This window comes from Lutzomyia longipalpis, chromosome 3 (genome assembly GCF_024334085.1).
Source record: "Lutzomyia longipalpis isolate SR_M1_2022 chromosome 3, ASM2433408v1".
Taxonomy (NCBI): Eukaryota; Metazoa; Arthropoda; class Insecta; order Diptera; family Psychodidae; genus Lutzomyia; species Lutzomyia longipalpis.
In genome coordinates this window covers 12,278,333-12,295,127 of record NC_074709.1, presented here as the reverse complement: position 1 = coordinate 12,295,127, position 16,795 = coordinate 12,278,333, and the positions used below count along the sequence as shown (strand labels likewise).

The 16,795-nt window shown below is 32.4% G+C and overlaps 1 protein-coding gene across 4 annotated transcripts in view; it reads left to right on the top strand.

The window, feature by feature from the left end:
- LOC129792225 (supervillin) overlaps positions 1–16,795 on the top strand; it is an 80,395-nt gene that overhangs the window by 5,931 nt on the left and 57,669 nt on the right. Inside the window, exon 1 of one of the 4 annotated variants that reach the window (XM_055831061.1) lies at positions 3,332–3,688. The exons of the other annotated variants lie outside the window; for them this stretch is intronic. Within the exon in view, the coding sequence (XP_055687036.1) occupies positions 3,674–3,688 (15 nt within the window). The 5' untranslated portion in view covers positions 3,332–3,673. Of the gene's footprint in view, positions 1–3,331; positions 3,689–16,795 lie in introns of those variants that run through there. 4 annotated transcript variants of the gene reach the window in all.

Sequence of the window (16,795 nt, the reverse complement as noted above, 5' to 3'; positions counted from 1 at the left end):
TTTTTTTGTCATTTGAAGTTGGGAGAGGCACGCACAAAAAGGCTGGAAAAAAGAGAAGATTAACACAGAGAAATGTTTATGCCTTTTTGCTATATATTATTGAGCACCAAACGACAATTCATAAAAGTGTCGTTTGCATTGAAGGAGAATCAACATAACAACGTGTATTGTTTGTTAATTTACAAACCAAATCACAATGTGACATACATCTTGATTTATCTGTTTGTCTTTTTTTTTACCCCGTTTTTGTGTATATTAAAATAAGAAATTACCATTGTGGCAAAAGAGTTATAAATATGTTGGTCGTGTAGAATTTATGTGGAGGGAAAAAATGTAGATAGCAACATCATGCAAGATTTTTTTTCCATGCAAATAGCAAAAGAACAGGGCTAAATGCAGGTGGTTGAGTTTTATTTTTTAAATTAATGTTTTAATAGGAGATTTAGAGGAATAATTTTCACTTCGATCATATTTTTGTAGACTGTTAAAAGCTTTGTTAAAAATTAAGTTGAAACTCATTTAAATTATTTTTAGATTTTTGTAAGATTGTAACGTTCTAAAATTATTTTTTCTAAAGAAATCGAGACATCTGATTCTTTTTTAATAAACTTAAGAGAGTTTTTCAACGTCTTCATACTTAAAACATCTTAAGATAGGTAAATAATTAGAGTAGAGACATCTATTGGATTTTTTCCGGTCGTAGTCAAATGAAAAGTGAACGACTTAGCGTTTTCAGCGACGTTTCGATTTATTCTTAACAATGTACCTCATACAACAGACACTAATAACTTTAACTACAAAAGCAACTTCTGTTGTTGCAATTATTTTACAGAATAAGACACCACTGTGAAACCAAACTTTAAATAATATTTTAACTTTTTAAATAAATAAATTTTGCGTAAAGTACAGCCCTGTGAGTTGAAGAGAAAAGCTAGGAGAGGTTTATTTATTTGCCGTACACCCAAGAATTTCACATTGAACTGAATAATAGTCTTGCATTGCTCAACAGTATGCAGTGGCAAGTGTATTAATTCTACCCAAAATAGGGAATTTATACTTTTGCATGACTTTATGGGAGGTAGAAAAATAAGAAGCGGAACTTGATGTTGAATTTTCCACTTTATTTCTTCCCACAGTGATTAAAAAATTTTCACGGAGAGCAATTACCCATCCAAAAAGTGCTCTGTCTCATTACATTCAATTACATTCAAAATAACTTTTACGAGTAGGTGGGAAATGTTTGAAGTTTAAGTTATTTTCTTCTTCTCGAAATTACAATTGGAAATAATTTTTTCGATAAATGCGAGTAATGTTGTAGTATCTGGTGGACGGGGAAGGTGCTATTTTTTTGAGAGAAAAAATTTCACACACATAAATTAAAGAGTGTTGTGCGAGAGAGAAAAAAATGAAAACATTCTCGGGCGATAGATGAAAATAAAATGGGAGAAAAAAAAGAAGTGCTTGTCGCATTTTTTAATTATGCCATTGCATGAGGCAATTGTAAGGCTATGTGCCAGGTGTACATATAGAGATAAATTTTATATACATACATAGCTATATCGCGAGAGTCAAACATATATAGTACAACAAACTATTTGTATAATCTTACGACAAAATTGTGTATAATGTACCTTGCACAATCTCCGGCAGTTTGTATGGTGGCGAGGATTGGTGCAGGTATAAAATTGAGCAAAGGCTTGGCACTTTTATGACGGAAACTCATGGTGTGGAGTACTCTATGTTGTGCGCCAAATGCCTCCATAAGATTCCGCGCGGTGATCTCGGGCGCGCGTTGGGAGTCTCGTGGGTTCTCCTCTCTTGTAACTTTTTTCTTTTTGAAAGTGCACACCAACAGTCCAAATAGCACTTTGTGTATATGATATGTGGGAGGTGGGATTTTCATGTGAGAAATGAGAGAACACCACTGTATTCCCATTTTTCATTCACCAATGCTCACAACTCCTTTTCCACAAACCTCCTCGTCTTTTCCCTGCCCGTGTGTGTATGTGTGAAAAATATCAAAAGATATATGACAACGATTCTAAAATGAACTAACAGCAAATTTACAAAAGCCCCCCTTCCCTAGCATAGTAAAATTCTGTTTGTATGTCTTCCCTTTTTCACAGTATGATGAAAATATGTTTTTCAATTATAATGTAGCGCGTGTTTCAAGAGTGCTTGACAAAAAAAAAAACAACAACATGGGAGGACTTGAAGAAGTAGAAGAATGTTCTATGTGAATAAAATCATTTAGTTCGTCTTTGAGAAGCTTCAGGAGGAAGTTTAATGTGTGAAGTTCTCTTGGGAAATGATAAAATCTCATGTCAAGAACTCATATAGGAATGATGAGTGAAATAGCACATTACGGAAGGCGTGTTGTTGTCTTACAAGGAAGAATAGTATAGAGATTGAATCCACTATTAAATGGTTTTATTTTCTATATAAATTAAAATTCAATATAAATAAAAGTTTTCTAAGTGATAAAAAAAAATCAATCAACTGGATTTGAACCCAGTGTGTTTTGCTTGCATGACTATTCTCCTAACTATTGTGCTAATTCTGTTCTAATTTCATTCAAAGAGAAGATTGTTAATAATTTTTGCCTTCTAATGGAAAAATAAACATAATTCGATTACCTATACATAGTTTAAATGTTTTAAAAAGGAAAACTATGTATAAAATTAAATTTTATAGCTTTTCAATTTGATTTTTTTTCAACACACCATCGAGGTGCATAAGAAATTTATGTCACTATTCGATTAATATTGATTTTCTTCGGTAGCAATCACATTTTTTAATGAAATGGTGTCACATATAAGAGCCCTTTCAGTCATCTCGTCGTATTACTTTTTTTCTGCAATCTTCTCCTGGAAATGAGGATGGTTTTGAGGATACACAACCACCACCATCTTATTTATCAAGAAAATTAAATAATCATTTAATTACCACATCCCATCAATCTTCCAACACGGTTTAGAAAATTACTTCTTGTGAATTCCATCATCTCCTCGTGAGTCATTGCGGGGAGAGTCTCAATCAAAAGCATAAGCAAGGTGTTTCACGTTGATGATGATGATGATGGTATATAGTAAATACAAGACATGAACACCTGAGGAAAGAGATGGTGGTTGAGGCATGTGGATGAATTGAAGCATGGCAGAGAGTGAGAAAGGCAATGGGTTATGTTGGTTATGTAGACTTGGTGTATAACACATTCACTTGCGGGCCCAAGGTGCACGAGAATCCCAACGTTTGGCGCGTTCATTCTGTGTCCAACAGTTGAGTGAAGCAGTACGTTTGCTTGCCCCCAATCTTTTACACAAGTGGAGAGTTTTTTTAAAAGAAAAAAAAATATTTTGAACTTGAGAGTATCACATCGTTGGACTTTTGTATACGTTTCTTTTCTTTTCCTCTCAAGAGGAATAGATAATTCTAGAGACGAAAACTATTTTTTTTAAATCTCTCAACGCCTCTCTCCGTGACTTTGGTTTGAGAGTTAAATTCTGTATGTGATGCTTAGGAGGAAAATGAAAGATCCAGTGCGTGTGTGAGAAGATTATTAATAAATTTGAAGAGAAAAAAATAAGAAAGACTGTGTGACATCCAATTTGGACTATTAGCTGAAGGATTAAGGTGTGATTAAGGCAGAACAGCTATCATTTACATTGTTGCAATGTACCTTGTACAGGTGAGATGTCCATCGGATTGATCATTTCAAGGTTTCCGTGATGTGTTTTTCGCGCGCTCAACACACATAATTACTCAACATATGGATTTCCTTGGCTCATTCTTCACAACTTCTGCTATGTGCGCTAGTTTTGTTTTGCATAAATACACAAATATGGGCAGAATGTAGTTCACGTTCTCACGCTTTGTTACGCAGTGTTCTTATCCATACTTCTATTTACATTGAAGTGCCCTTTATCTCTTTTTTTGCCACTTTAAACTTTGTTTTAGAGCCATTTAGAGTTTTATTCTTCGGCTTTCATTTTAGCTGTGATTATTTTATGTATGTGCTGTTGGTCTATTTTTGAGGGGATTTAAAACACTCTTCTGTGGCGAGGAGGTGAAATTGAAAGTATCGTGGCATTGACAAATCGACATTCCTACATCAAATCACTTAAAAAAAAATGTTGAAACATTTCTGGTCACAAAATCCTCTCAGACTGGAGGATGCATTTTGTGGAAAATAGTTTTTTTTTCAACTGCTAGGAAAGCCATAAAAAAGAAAACGAATAAGTGGAAGATTTCTGACGACAAAAACACCCACAAAACCTTGAATAGTGTCGTTAAGAGACTAATCAATAAGAGTCGTTCTATGATTAAATTTGTGTGTTGGCTGTGTATGCAAGGGCTTCGTTGAAATGATACTACATATGTTAGAGAAATGAGAGAATTCACCTCAGAGTGAAACGTGTATGGTAGTAACACACAGGAATATACTTTCAAAAAAAATACGAATATTTTTTTCTTCCTCTAAATGTAAAGATGATACAAAGACAAGGTGTATGGACGTTATACGATTATTTATATAATTTTTGAAAGAAATTTCTTTTATAATTATTGGGGATAGAACTGGGAATGTTTTTGATAAAAATAATTGCAGGTGTTGTGTAATTTAATTTTAGTAATTATACGTTATACTTGTTCAATGGAATTTAAATTGAAAGGTTCTTCAAAATACTTTAGAAACGTTTGTTTTAGAAGCAACCATACAAAAATATATATAAACTGCAAAGTTAAATATATATAAACTGCAAAGTTAAATATATATAAACTGCAAAGTTAAATATATATAAACTGCAAAGTAAAATATATATAAAACTGCAAAGTAAAATATATATAAACTGCAAAGTTAAATATATATAAACTGCAAAGTAAAATATATATAAAACTGCAAAGTTAAATATATATAAACTGCAAAGTAAAATATATATAAAACTGCAAAGTAAAATATATATAAACTGCAAAGTTAAATATATATAAACTGCAAAGTTGAATATTGCATAGATGGAACAGTATAAAGCGAATGTACGGTAAGTAAAACTTACAGGCTGTGATTCTTTCTTTGTCAGTGAAATGTGCAAAATTGGGTGAATGGGCTGAAATTAAGGAAAGGTTAAATTCTAAGGAAAGACTGACTCGCGCGATGGCTGTGATTCGGGCGCGCGAGTAAGTCTTTCCTCAGAATTTAACCTTTCCTTAATTTCAGCCCATTCACCCAATTTTGCACATTTCACTGACAAAGAAAGAATCACAGCCTGTAAGTTTTACTTACCGTACATTCGCTTTATACTGTTCCATCTATGCAATATTCAACTTTGCAGTTTATATATATTTAACTTTGCAGTTTATATATATTTTACTTTGCAGTTTTATATATATTTTACTTTGCAGTTTATATATATTTAACTTTGCAGTTTTATATATATTTTACTTTGCAGTTTATATATATTTAACTTTGCAGTTTATATATATTTTACTTTGCAGTTTTATATATATTTTACTTTGCAGTTTATATATATTTAACTTTGCAGTTTATATATATTTAACTTTGCAGTTTATATATATTTAACTTTGCAGTTTATATATATTTTACTTTGCAGTTTTATATATATTTTACTTTGCAGTTTATATATATTTAACTTTGCAGTTTATATATAAACGCCCCGCTACGCGGGGCGCTGGTTTATATTTAGCAATATGTTCAAACTTTTTATTAATTTTACATATTAAATATTATAAAAAGTTCCCCCTGCCGCGTCTGCCACTTATTCTTGAAAAGAATGAGCGCCCAGGTTCTACCACGGGGAGGTGCGGACAGAAGTTGAATAAGAGAGGCTATATGTGTCGCGTCTTATTCCATTAAGAACCCAAAAACTGGAAAGAAAAATATTATTAAAAATATTCACAACAAAATATTACAGAAAAACTTGCCTTAAAATTCGTATGTAGAATACTGCGTTGGCCGCTCATGTTGTCGCCTGCCCGTTGATCTGCGTTGCTTGTAGATGCTGGTTGAGGTCGTTGAGGTAGCCTGTTTGTCTTCTATAAGAAATTAACTACATATTATGTTATTTTATCTATTTGGTAGGAAAAGGAGTTATTACTCTATTTTCCAAAATATATTTTATGTGTTTTCTCATTTTTGTTACATCATATCTTTGTTGGCATGGGTCTTTGCCTAAAACGTAACTGACCGCATTTGCCATAGCAAAAATGCCACACATGATATAGTCTGGCTGACTCATTACTTTCTTAATTTTAATATGATTAGAAATTGGTTGTAAATAGGGATGCAATTTGCTCAAAAAATTTAAGGCCTGATCATTAACTGTTGAGCCGTTCATCGAATCATAATAATCTATCGTATTGTCACCGTTATATATCGCGAGGGTAAAATGTCCTATGAAATTAGATTCTTGTCCAGAAGTAAGTATTATTTGAATGTGTTTTTTATTGGGAGGAATTATGGGACATGCGTCTGTATTGTGGACTCCAAATTCAAGATTAATGTTTTCAAATTCGGGGTATTTTTCGGTGAGAATATGCATGAAACGGTATATATGAAGTGAACTTGCATATGTGGAGTCTAAACCTATATCTTCACTTCTCCATAGTTCAAGTAGAACGTCAGGTTGGTCAACAGGTTTTTCTGGACTTTTGTCTTTGACTATTTTCTTAGTAGTTGATGGAGAAGAAATATTTTGGGGCTCTTTGACAATTTCGGGGGGTGGCAAAGAATCCGGCGTATGAGATTTAGGAGGTGATTTTGAAATAACTTTTTCTGGTTTCTTTGGCTCAGGCGTATGGGGTTTAGGAGGTGATTTTGAAATCGGCGTATACGGTTTAGAAGGTGACTTTGGAATAAATGTTTCGGGTTTCTTTTCATCGACTATGCAATAAACGGGACGATGATCAGAGAAATAACTATCATAAATTCCGACTGAGCAATTTTCATTTGGAATATTGCTTATAACGACATCTAACTGACTGTCATATTTGGTCGTAGTTTCATGAGAATCTAATTTAGATTCCAACTGGAATTTTGCAATAAAGCTTAAAAATTTCTTATTAACGTTATCCGCATGAATATTGAAATTAAAATCACCTGTTAAGATAATTTTTGAATTCTTAGGAATTTTTGAAAAAACATTTTCAAATGAATTTGCGAAAACATCGAAAGGTACTTTAGGTGATTTGTATCCAGAAATGACATAAAATTGATTTCCGTAATCTAAAACGAATAAGCTTAAAGTGTATTTCTTCTCATGATCAATTTTTAAGTCTTCTGCTAATACTTTAACTTTCGACCTATCTTCATTTTTGACCAAACATAAAAGGCCTCCAATATTCTGTATTTCATTGTCTTGTCTATATAAGGTAAAGTAACCCTTGAAACTTGGAATTGAATAAGATTGAAACGTTTTAGTTTCAGAGAATATTAAAATATTGAAGCATTTATACCACGAATCGGTATCAATATCTTTGAAATGCTTATGTAAGGACACGATATTGTGATAACAAATTTTAATCTTTTTCCGATCTACTTTACGAACATCTTCAAAAATGTCTTTTAATGGTTTTTTTGTTCGTAAATTATGGATTTCATATACATATTGATTGATATGTTTGGCCCTGACTCTTATGCATTGTTATAGCCTCCGCAGGCATAATAGGAAATTGTACCCTTGATACTGTAGTGGTACCACCGCTATGTAATTGGAAACTGAAATTGCACTTTTCAAGTGGAACTAAATTTTCATTCAAATTATTTGTCTTTAAATAATTTTGGTACCGCTTTTCCTTATTGAGTTTCTTACCAACTCTGTCTTCTAAAAATTCTAACCATAATAGAGATATATTCTTCTTTGAGTCAAAAGTTATGTGACGGAGTATTCCGCAAGCTCCATTTACTAAGCCGTCTTCTACATCTATATTCTTAATTACCATATATTTAATTCCTAGTTTTAAATGCAAAGTGTAGACGGCACCTGCACTTTTATTGGTATCTCTAGTTTGAAGGTCTTTTAATATTTTATCCGTTTTCTTATCGCTTATAGATTTGGACTTTTTACTAGTAACTACTTTATCTTTTGCTAACGATGTGTGCAATTCTCCTGGAAATTCGGAAATTTTCCTTTCATTGAACGCGTCAACATTTGCACGTGTGGCAAATAATCTAATAGCTTCTAATGGAACGTCCTTTGCATTCTTAACCGTTCTAGATCTAATTAAATTTATATCTTTCTGTGTCATTTTTCCGATTGACATATTATTTAATGCTATTGTGAAATCTAAATCACCCTTTTGGCGCATTATTTCATTTAATTCAAAATACTTGAATTCTTCCCAAAGAGGATTGATATCTAATATATTGATGCTACTTTTAGTCGGTGCACGAAATATTGAAACATCTCCAACAGGAGCTATTTGATTGAGATCTCCTACAACGATAACTGATTTACCACCAAAGCTTTGATTTACTCCAAAAATTTGTTTTGATCTTTGATTCATTTTTAAAAACATATTTGAACCAACCATTGAAACTTCGTCAACTATAATAAGGTCAACGTCTCTAAGTTCACAACGAATTGAGTTAGCAACATCTTCTGAGAGACGATCAGTATTGACAGGATTTTGTGTATTGGGAAGCGCGAAAGCTAAATGAATGGTCATACCATTTATTAGAAAGGCTGCCATGCCACTAGGAGCACAAAGTAATACTTTCATAGTACCTGGATTACTATTGGGTAAATTATCAAAGTGGTGTGTTATTAATTGATATAAGCAGTTTATTACGCGAGTTTTACCTACACCAGCTGAGCCTGATAGAAATATACGAATTGGCAATTTATTAGAAGTGAAACACTTATAAATATGCATTACGATTTGCCTCTGACGTTCATTAAGAGATTGCATTTTTAAGCATAAATCATCTTTGGTTATTCTAACGGGGGAAACATATTTTCTGGGTTTATTATCACCGGGTTTATCATCTTTGGGTATAGGATCAACTTCTTGTGATTTCGATACAGGTTTGTTTGTATCAGTTTCGTCATCGCTTTGGACATCACGAACTTTCTCTATAGCTTCTATTATTTCTTCTTCAGATACAAAGTTATACTTATCGCGCACTAATTTTATCGCTTCTAAGTTCTTCAAATAAAGTTGCTTGCAATCAGCATCTTCAATTTCGATCTTTTCGTCTCTAAATGGCAAATACAAGAGACATTGAAAACGGTAATAATTTTCTTCATCTTTAAGTTTATCATATGGTTTAAATCTGACTATTTTGGAACGAATTCTCATACTTATATCTGTTTCATCGTCACTATCATCCTCTTCTTTACTTCTCTTAACTTCAGTATAATCTGCCGCATATTCAATCAAAGTTATATTATTTAATTCAGACTTTCTCTTCTGATATTTAAGAATTATATCTTCGGCAAATATATCTTTAGAATCTGGGGGTAAATTTTTCAATTGTTTTGTCTGTTTCAACATTCTAGCTCTTTCATTAATTGGCCTAGTATTTATATATACATTTGATCTACTACATCGACTCATAGGAAGTGATAAGCAATAATAAGAAGCTTCTTGAGCACCTACTAATTTAGCATTTAGAAGTCCATGTGCATATTTTCGCATTCGTTCTTCTAAGGTATAATTCTTATTTACTTTAATTTCTGCTGATATATCTTTTAAAATTTTCGCAAGACCAGAGTCTGCTTTTGTCACATAATCAACGACATATTTGGCTAAAGCAAAGACTTCTAAAACGGGTTGAATATCCATATTGGATTCCGTATAATTTAAAATATCTTCATTATACGCATTTATATTGACTTCCCTACTGGTTCGTTTAAGGAACAAACGGGGACGTTTAATATGAGCTCTAATAGCTAATATATATTTCTCTCTTGTGATATTAAGTTTAAATAATAAATCTTCAAAAGACATATCGACATATTTCTTCGAAAAATTTTGAACTTCATTGTCAATCTGTTGATAGATTTCATTTAAAGTTTTACGATTGTGTAATTTTCTCTCTTCTTCGTTAAGGGGCAAAAGAATTTCTGTTTTATCCATTGGTGGATGTGGAATATTAAAACGACACCTCTTCCGTTTGCCTTTGTAGCAAGTTTCGGAATGTCTATGCATTTGTCTCTTAATTAAGGGATATTTAATTGGATCTTTATATTTGCATGTAACAAATTTATCTATAAATTTAATGACGCCTTCAAATGTGTCAGGATTTTCTGGATCAAACTCGGGAAAATCTTTACACCATAGAAGCATATGAATATGAGGGCTTCCTCTCATTTGAAATTCTACTCTTTGGAAATAATCAATTACGAAATTGTCTTCAAATGGACCACATTTCTGAATTTGGTCTTCACCTACTTTGACTGTTTTACTTGGATCAATTGTTAGCATTTTCATTAAATTCTTTGATTTGTTTTCAAAATATCTAACACACGTAATAGGGTCATTTTGAATCATTTTGGTCCTATCGGCCTTTTCAAGGTTCATACTTTCTAGGAAACTTATGTTTTTATTTAAATTTTCAGCTAAATTTTGCAATAGCTCTGGGCAATGCATTTCGGAACATGTTATTGTGAGAAATAAATGTGGTTTTCCTAATTGTCTAATCATTGAAAGAATTATATTTTGCTTCTCTATAAAATAGGCAGGAGTTAAAGGATTTGCCTTAAGGAATCTATATCCATCATCAATTCCAACGAGTTTATCGACTTTTGTTGGGTTAAGAGCATCACCTGCAGTAACATTCTTAACATTTTTGGATTTTCGTAAACATATATTGACTGTACTAGCAACGGAATTTCGCAATTTTATATTAGCGCAATATAAAACTTTTTTGGGAATACGACACCGAGGGTCTTTTCTACGAAGTTCTGACTTGACACGTTGGTGATAGAAAATTTTATTAATTTTGTAAGTTTGTCCACAATAAATTTTAGGAAAGGACAGTTCTTCTAGATTTTTATGGGTATCGAAATAGACGGGTTTCTTTCCTTGACCAGGGGCCATAATACAAATTTTACTAGCCGCGGCTTCATATGCATCAAGATCTAAAAGCATAACATCTTCGTTCGGTAAATTATCGTCATCATCAAAAATGTCTACAAGGGGATCTTTATTTTCGTCTTTCTCACTTTTAATCTTTTTATTGGGTTGAGTTAAAGGCTTTTCTTCCTTAATTTTATTTGTAAAAGTAAAAGTTTCTGGGAAATCAAAACTAATATTATCTTCAAAATCATCATTTTCGCGTTTTCTCTTTTTGGGCTTTCTGGAATTTCTTCAATTTCCATTAAAATATTATATACGACATTACTATTATTTTCATCAATTTGGGACGTTGAAACTATAGGGAACATTGTTACATTTCCGGTATTTAACATGGTGTATAAATGATTTCTCATTTCTTCAATTTTATAGCAAAGATTACTGGGGTCAATGTTATTAAGCAATGCTACACTATTTGCAATGGCATGAACACCACAAGAATAACTATCATTCTGCTGAAATGTTTTCATGAATTTAATTGCATCTTTCTTCTTCATTGTAGTAGGGTACATTTTCTTTAAAAATTTAATGCAATCCTCATTGAGTGTTTTCCAATCTAAAGAATCATATACGTAAATAGTTTTGTCTTTATGTACTGTTGTTACCCAATGACCTATTTTATTATCACCTTTGGGTTCTAAAAACAAAATTTGAACGTTTCTTCTATTTCGACCTTTTGCCTTAACATGCTTGAGGCCCATGTCACAAATATAATAAGTTGGAAACATGTGGTTGTTTTTATATAATTTATTTATAATTTCGATAAATCGTTCAGTATGATCACTATTTACGTAAATTTCGGAATTACGAACATCTTGAATGTTCCATTTAGCATCTGGTTTAAATGAGGATGGTTGTGAATTTTCATCACCAGATAAAGTTTGGATTTCTGGGGGAATTTCTTTCTTTTCGGGACTAACAACTTTATCATCACCTTTTGGTTCATCTTTAACTTGATCTTCTGGATCAACTATAAATGAAATTTCTATATCTCCGATATCTTTTAAATAATTCGGATCAACCGTAATCCCTTCAGATATATAAAGAGGGGTTGTAACTAGATAGTTAATAGCTTCTAATACTTTCCTAATTCGTACCGTTTCGAACATATAATGACTCTTGTAATCTTCGTGTCTCTTTAATTTAACTTGAACTGTATTCATATTATCAAATCTTCGCGGTAAAACTTTAACCATGTCATTTATTTCAACGGGAATATGGACGACGCTACCTTTTAAACCTTTCTGGGGATTTAATGCGTATTTCTTTAACTCTCGAATTTCCATGAAATTTATTATAGGGGCTACCATTCTCTCTTCTAATTCACTTAAATCTTTGAGGCAATCAGGAATTTCGGGAAAAGCTAATCCGTTTTTAATTGCAAGTGTAGGTAATTTATTTCTATTTAAATAAGTGTGACACGTAGTGCAACAATACTTTGAAATTTTGAGGAAATCTTCAAGGTCAGATTTATTCTTATACTTGCATTTATTAATATTTAATTCTTTGACATTATGTCTGAAAAATTTTCCTTCGCAACATCCGCAAATATAATTTGTGACTTGTTTGCGTTTATCAAAAAATTCTAAAAGGGTACGATTTTTATCTTTCATCTTCTTAACCTTTAATTTAAAATTTTTATTTCCTAATTTCTTGTAATTGTAATTAACTTTAATTTTTAGGGACCGCTTTAATCTGTCTCGAAACATTAGAATTTGATTTTCGAATTTCGTTTGATCAACGGAAGAATATTTAGCTTTCAGTGACTTTTCAATACGTTTTCTATATCTAATGTGGGATCTTGGCGTTTTAAAATGTTTCTCATCTTTCTCTGTTTGTTTTCTAAAAATTTCTTCTTAATGTCTGTCCTTTCAATTTTACGTTGCTCTTTTCGCTTAGCGTTTTCAATGGCTTTTGTCATGGGATCTTCTCTTTCAATTTTACGTTGTTCTCTTCGTTTCATATTTTCAAGGGATTTTATCGCGGGATCTTGCCTTTCGATTTTACGTTGTTGTCTTCGTTTAATATTTTCAAGAGACTTTATCGCGGGATCTTGCCTTTCGATTTTACGTTGTTCTCTTCGTTTAATATTTTCAAGAGACTTTATCGCGGGATCTTGCCTTTCGATTTTATGTCTAACTTTTCGCTTAACGTTTTCAAGGGATTTTATCGCGGGATCTTGCCTTTCGATTTTACGTTGTTGTCTTCGTTTAATATTTTCAAGAGACTTTATCGCGGGATCTTGCCTTTCGATTTTACGTTGTTCTCTTCGTTTAATATTTTCAAGAGACTTTATCGCGGGATCTTGCCTTTCGATTTTATGTCTAACTTTTCGCTTAACGTTTTCAAGGGATTTTATCGCGGGATCTTGCCTTTCGATTTTACGTTGTTCTCTTCGTTTAATATTTTCAAGGGACTTTATCGCGGGATTTTGCCTTTCGATTTTACGTTTTTCTTTACGTTTCAAATTTTCCATTTCTTTCTTTGATAAAATTAATCTTTCCTTTTCATGCAATTGTCGACGCCTTTCATTGTCAGCATTCTTATAAAATTTGCTTTGGGATCTTAGAATTTTCTTATATAATTTACTGTACTCACGATTTTTATCAGCAGTTTGGTCTGTTGAATTCACATGTTTATCAGTATTAAATGCACTTAAAGTAGTTTTATTTGACTCACTTAGTTTTGGTACGTTTAATAACTCACTAGTACCTAAATTATTTTCTCTATTAGTATAAAATTGAATATGAATCGGGGTTATTGCAAAAGGTACCTGGCCATTAAATGCAAGATTTCCATGAAGAAAATTATATTTTAAAATATTATATAGAGAAATAATATCTGTATATCCACATAAAATTGATTTACCGTTGTCAACAAATTGACCAAAGGTTCCACGGGAATGACTATCGAAGTAATAATATAAATTATTAATTTTAAATATTGCGATTGATAGCAAATTACACGTAATTACACCGTGTGTGAATTTGTCGAAAAATTTATGCAATGCTGCTTCAAAAATTGAATTTTGATCGTTACCAAATATTTGACCTTGTAAACCGATCATTGCTTCATTAAATTCGTAACCATTAAATTCTTGTTCAAGCGTAATGTTGATCTTAATGTTTTTAATTTGAAATTTTGTATGTACTTGTTCAACAGTTAAGTAATTACTAGCGGAAGGATTATTAGTACGTGAAGTTAAATAGAGTTCATTGCCTGTTAAAAGAATATCATCTAATGTATTTGTCAACCAATCGGAAATAGGTATTACATGAGTAAAAGCAATTGCTGCGACTGAATTTGCTGTACATTGATTATTATTAGAAAATGGACCAAAAAGTGTTATGTTATCTTGATTGTGAGAACCGTGAAGGAAAATATGGGGTTTGATTATTCCGAACTGCCTGTAATAAGATTCATTTTTCGCGACTTTCTTCTTCTTAGTAAAACCGGCACCGTATTGTTTTGGCCGTTCATGAAATAAATTTTGAAAATTTGAATTTTCATCAGTAAAAGAAATTGGTAATTGGTTGGGCGCAGCGGGTGCCACGACCTTTTCTCCTGACCTTCGACCTTCGGTCTTGATCAGGGCGACTTCGGAGCTATGGTCAAGCCATGCCACGGATCCAGTCCTCCCAGAACAGCCCTACAAAATTTATTTAGTCAGTATTACGAAAATAAATTCTGCCCATAAGTCATTTACGTCCCTTCAAATGATATGAATAAGCATCATAAATAAAAATTCACATTTAAACAAAAAATCTAACCCTCTGAAAATACAATGGGGACAGTGTAGGTCAATTTTTGCAAGATTAGCTTATAACTTGACCTTTAACGAATTTCCCAATCAAATTTGCTTGTTTCAAGTAAAGCTCTCTGAGAGTTTTCCATTTAAATTTTTGTCCATAAATTTTTCCCAAGAAAGGGAATAATATAACTTGACAAATGTAATTATTTGTGTTTATTTTTAAAAATTTATGCTCAATTAGTGTTTTTTGTGCTTAATTATGCTACTTTATTGAAGAACAATATGCAATGAAAGCAAATAAATCAGCCAAAATTCAGTTATGAAAAAAAGTAATTTTTTGGACAAAAAGTAAGAAAACAAATATTTTCAGGTGAATTATTTAATTTTCTTTCATGTCTTGAAAAAATTGTATGAAAAAAATTAAAATCAAAAATCTTCAGAGAGTTTAATCAATTAAATTAAAATACGTAAATACGTAAATGGAAAAGCATAAAAGTTTCCCACATTTAAAAGTTCTTTCAACGAATTTTCACGGAATTTCCCACACAAATGCCACGCGTACCAATTCTGTGCCAAAATTATGTAACGGAAAATTTGAATATGAATTTTTTTAAATTTTGGCATAACGTTCTTTAAGGCGTCACAAAATACTTGCATGATTGATTGCAAATTTTTCTCAAAACACCGCAAGATTCGTCACAAAAAATAACTTTTTCCGATAATTTATGCCAAACACAATGAAAACTTAATCAAATCAAACGGAAAAGCTAAAAAAATTGCCATATTTTCAACGGATTTCTTACACAATACGACGCGTACCAATTCTGTGCCAAAATTATGTAACGGAAAATTTGAATATGAATTTTTTTTAAATTTTGGCACAACGTTTTTTTAAGCGTCACAATTACTTGCATGATTGATTGCAATTTTTTCTCAAAACAACGCGAGATTCCACACAAAATAACTTTTTCCGAAAATTTATTCCAAACACAATGAAAAGTTAATCAAATCAAACGGAAAAGCTTAAAAATTTCCATATTTTCAACGGATTTCCCACACAAATGCGACGCGTACTAATTCTGTACCAAAATTATGTAACGGAAAATTTGAATATGAGATTTTTTCAATTTTGGCATAACGATCTTTCAATCGTCACAAATACTTGCACGATTGATTGCAACTTCTTCACAAAAAAATAATTTTTTCCGATAATTTATGCCACACACAATGAAAAACACAATTTTCACGAATGAAAGAAACGCGGCGTTTAAAGATTTTGAAGGGAAACGTAAATGAACTTTGAGCAATTTGTTCACGCACTTTTAGAGAGAATTTTCAAAGGACTTACGTCAGTGTCGTGGGAGGACACGCCTGACGATTTGGCGGCCTCACGTCCGAGGGCGCGCCCCCTGTCCCGACGGCTGCTTGCAGTGGCCCTCCATGCGTCTGGTCCTCCCGTTGAGACGCTGATGTCCTAAGATCTCTGAAAATAAAGAAAGAAAAGAAAAAGAAAAATTAAAAAGCGGCGGCCCTGTGAGAGAAAGAGAGAAAACACTAAAAGCACTCCCGACGCGACGCGATTAATTTAATTTTCTCTCCCTATCACAAATTTACACCAATCTTCTCAAAAAATCTAATCCTAATCAGCAAATGAATGAAAAATGAATGGAAAGTCAATGAAAATCAAAGAAAAATCAATGAAAATCAATGAAAAATCACTAAAAATTGCCCGATTTGCTTAGCACGACGCACTTGCTTTTGCAATTGGCAACAGACTGAGCGATCATCTGGTACGACATGGCGTCCCCTCGCCGAGCCGTTGGGAATTTGAAATTGAATTTGGTGTCACACACACAGTCGTTTGTCCTTACCTGGGCGTGGCTTCTCGTACACTTAAAGGTTCACAAACACAAATCACATAAAATAATCAAAAAATTCAAAACTTAAAAATTT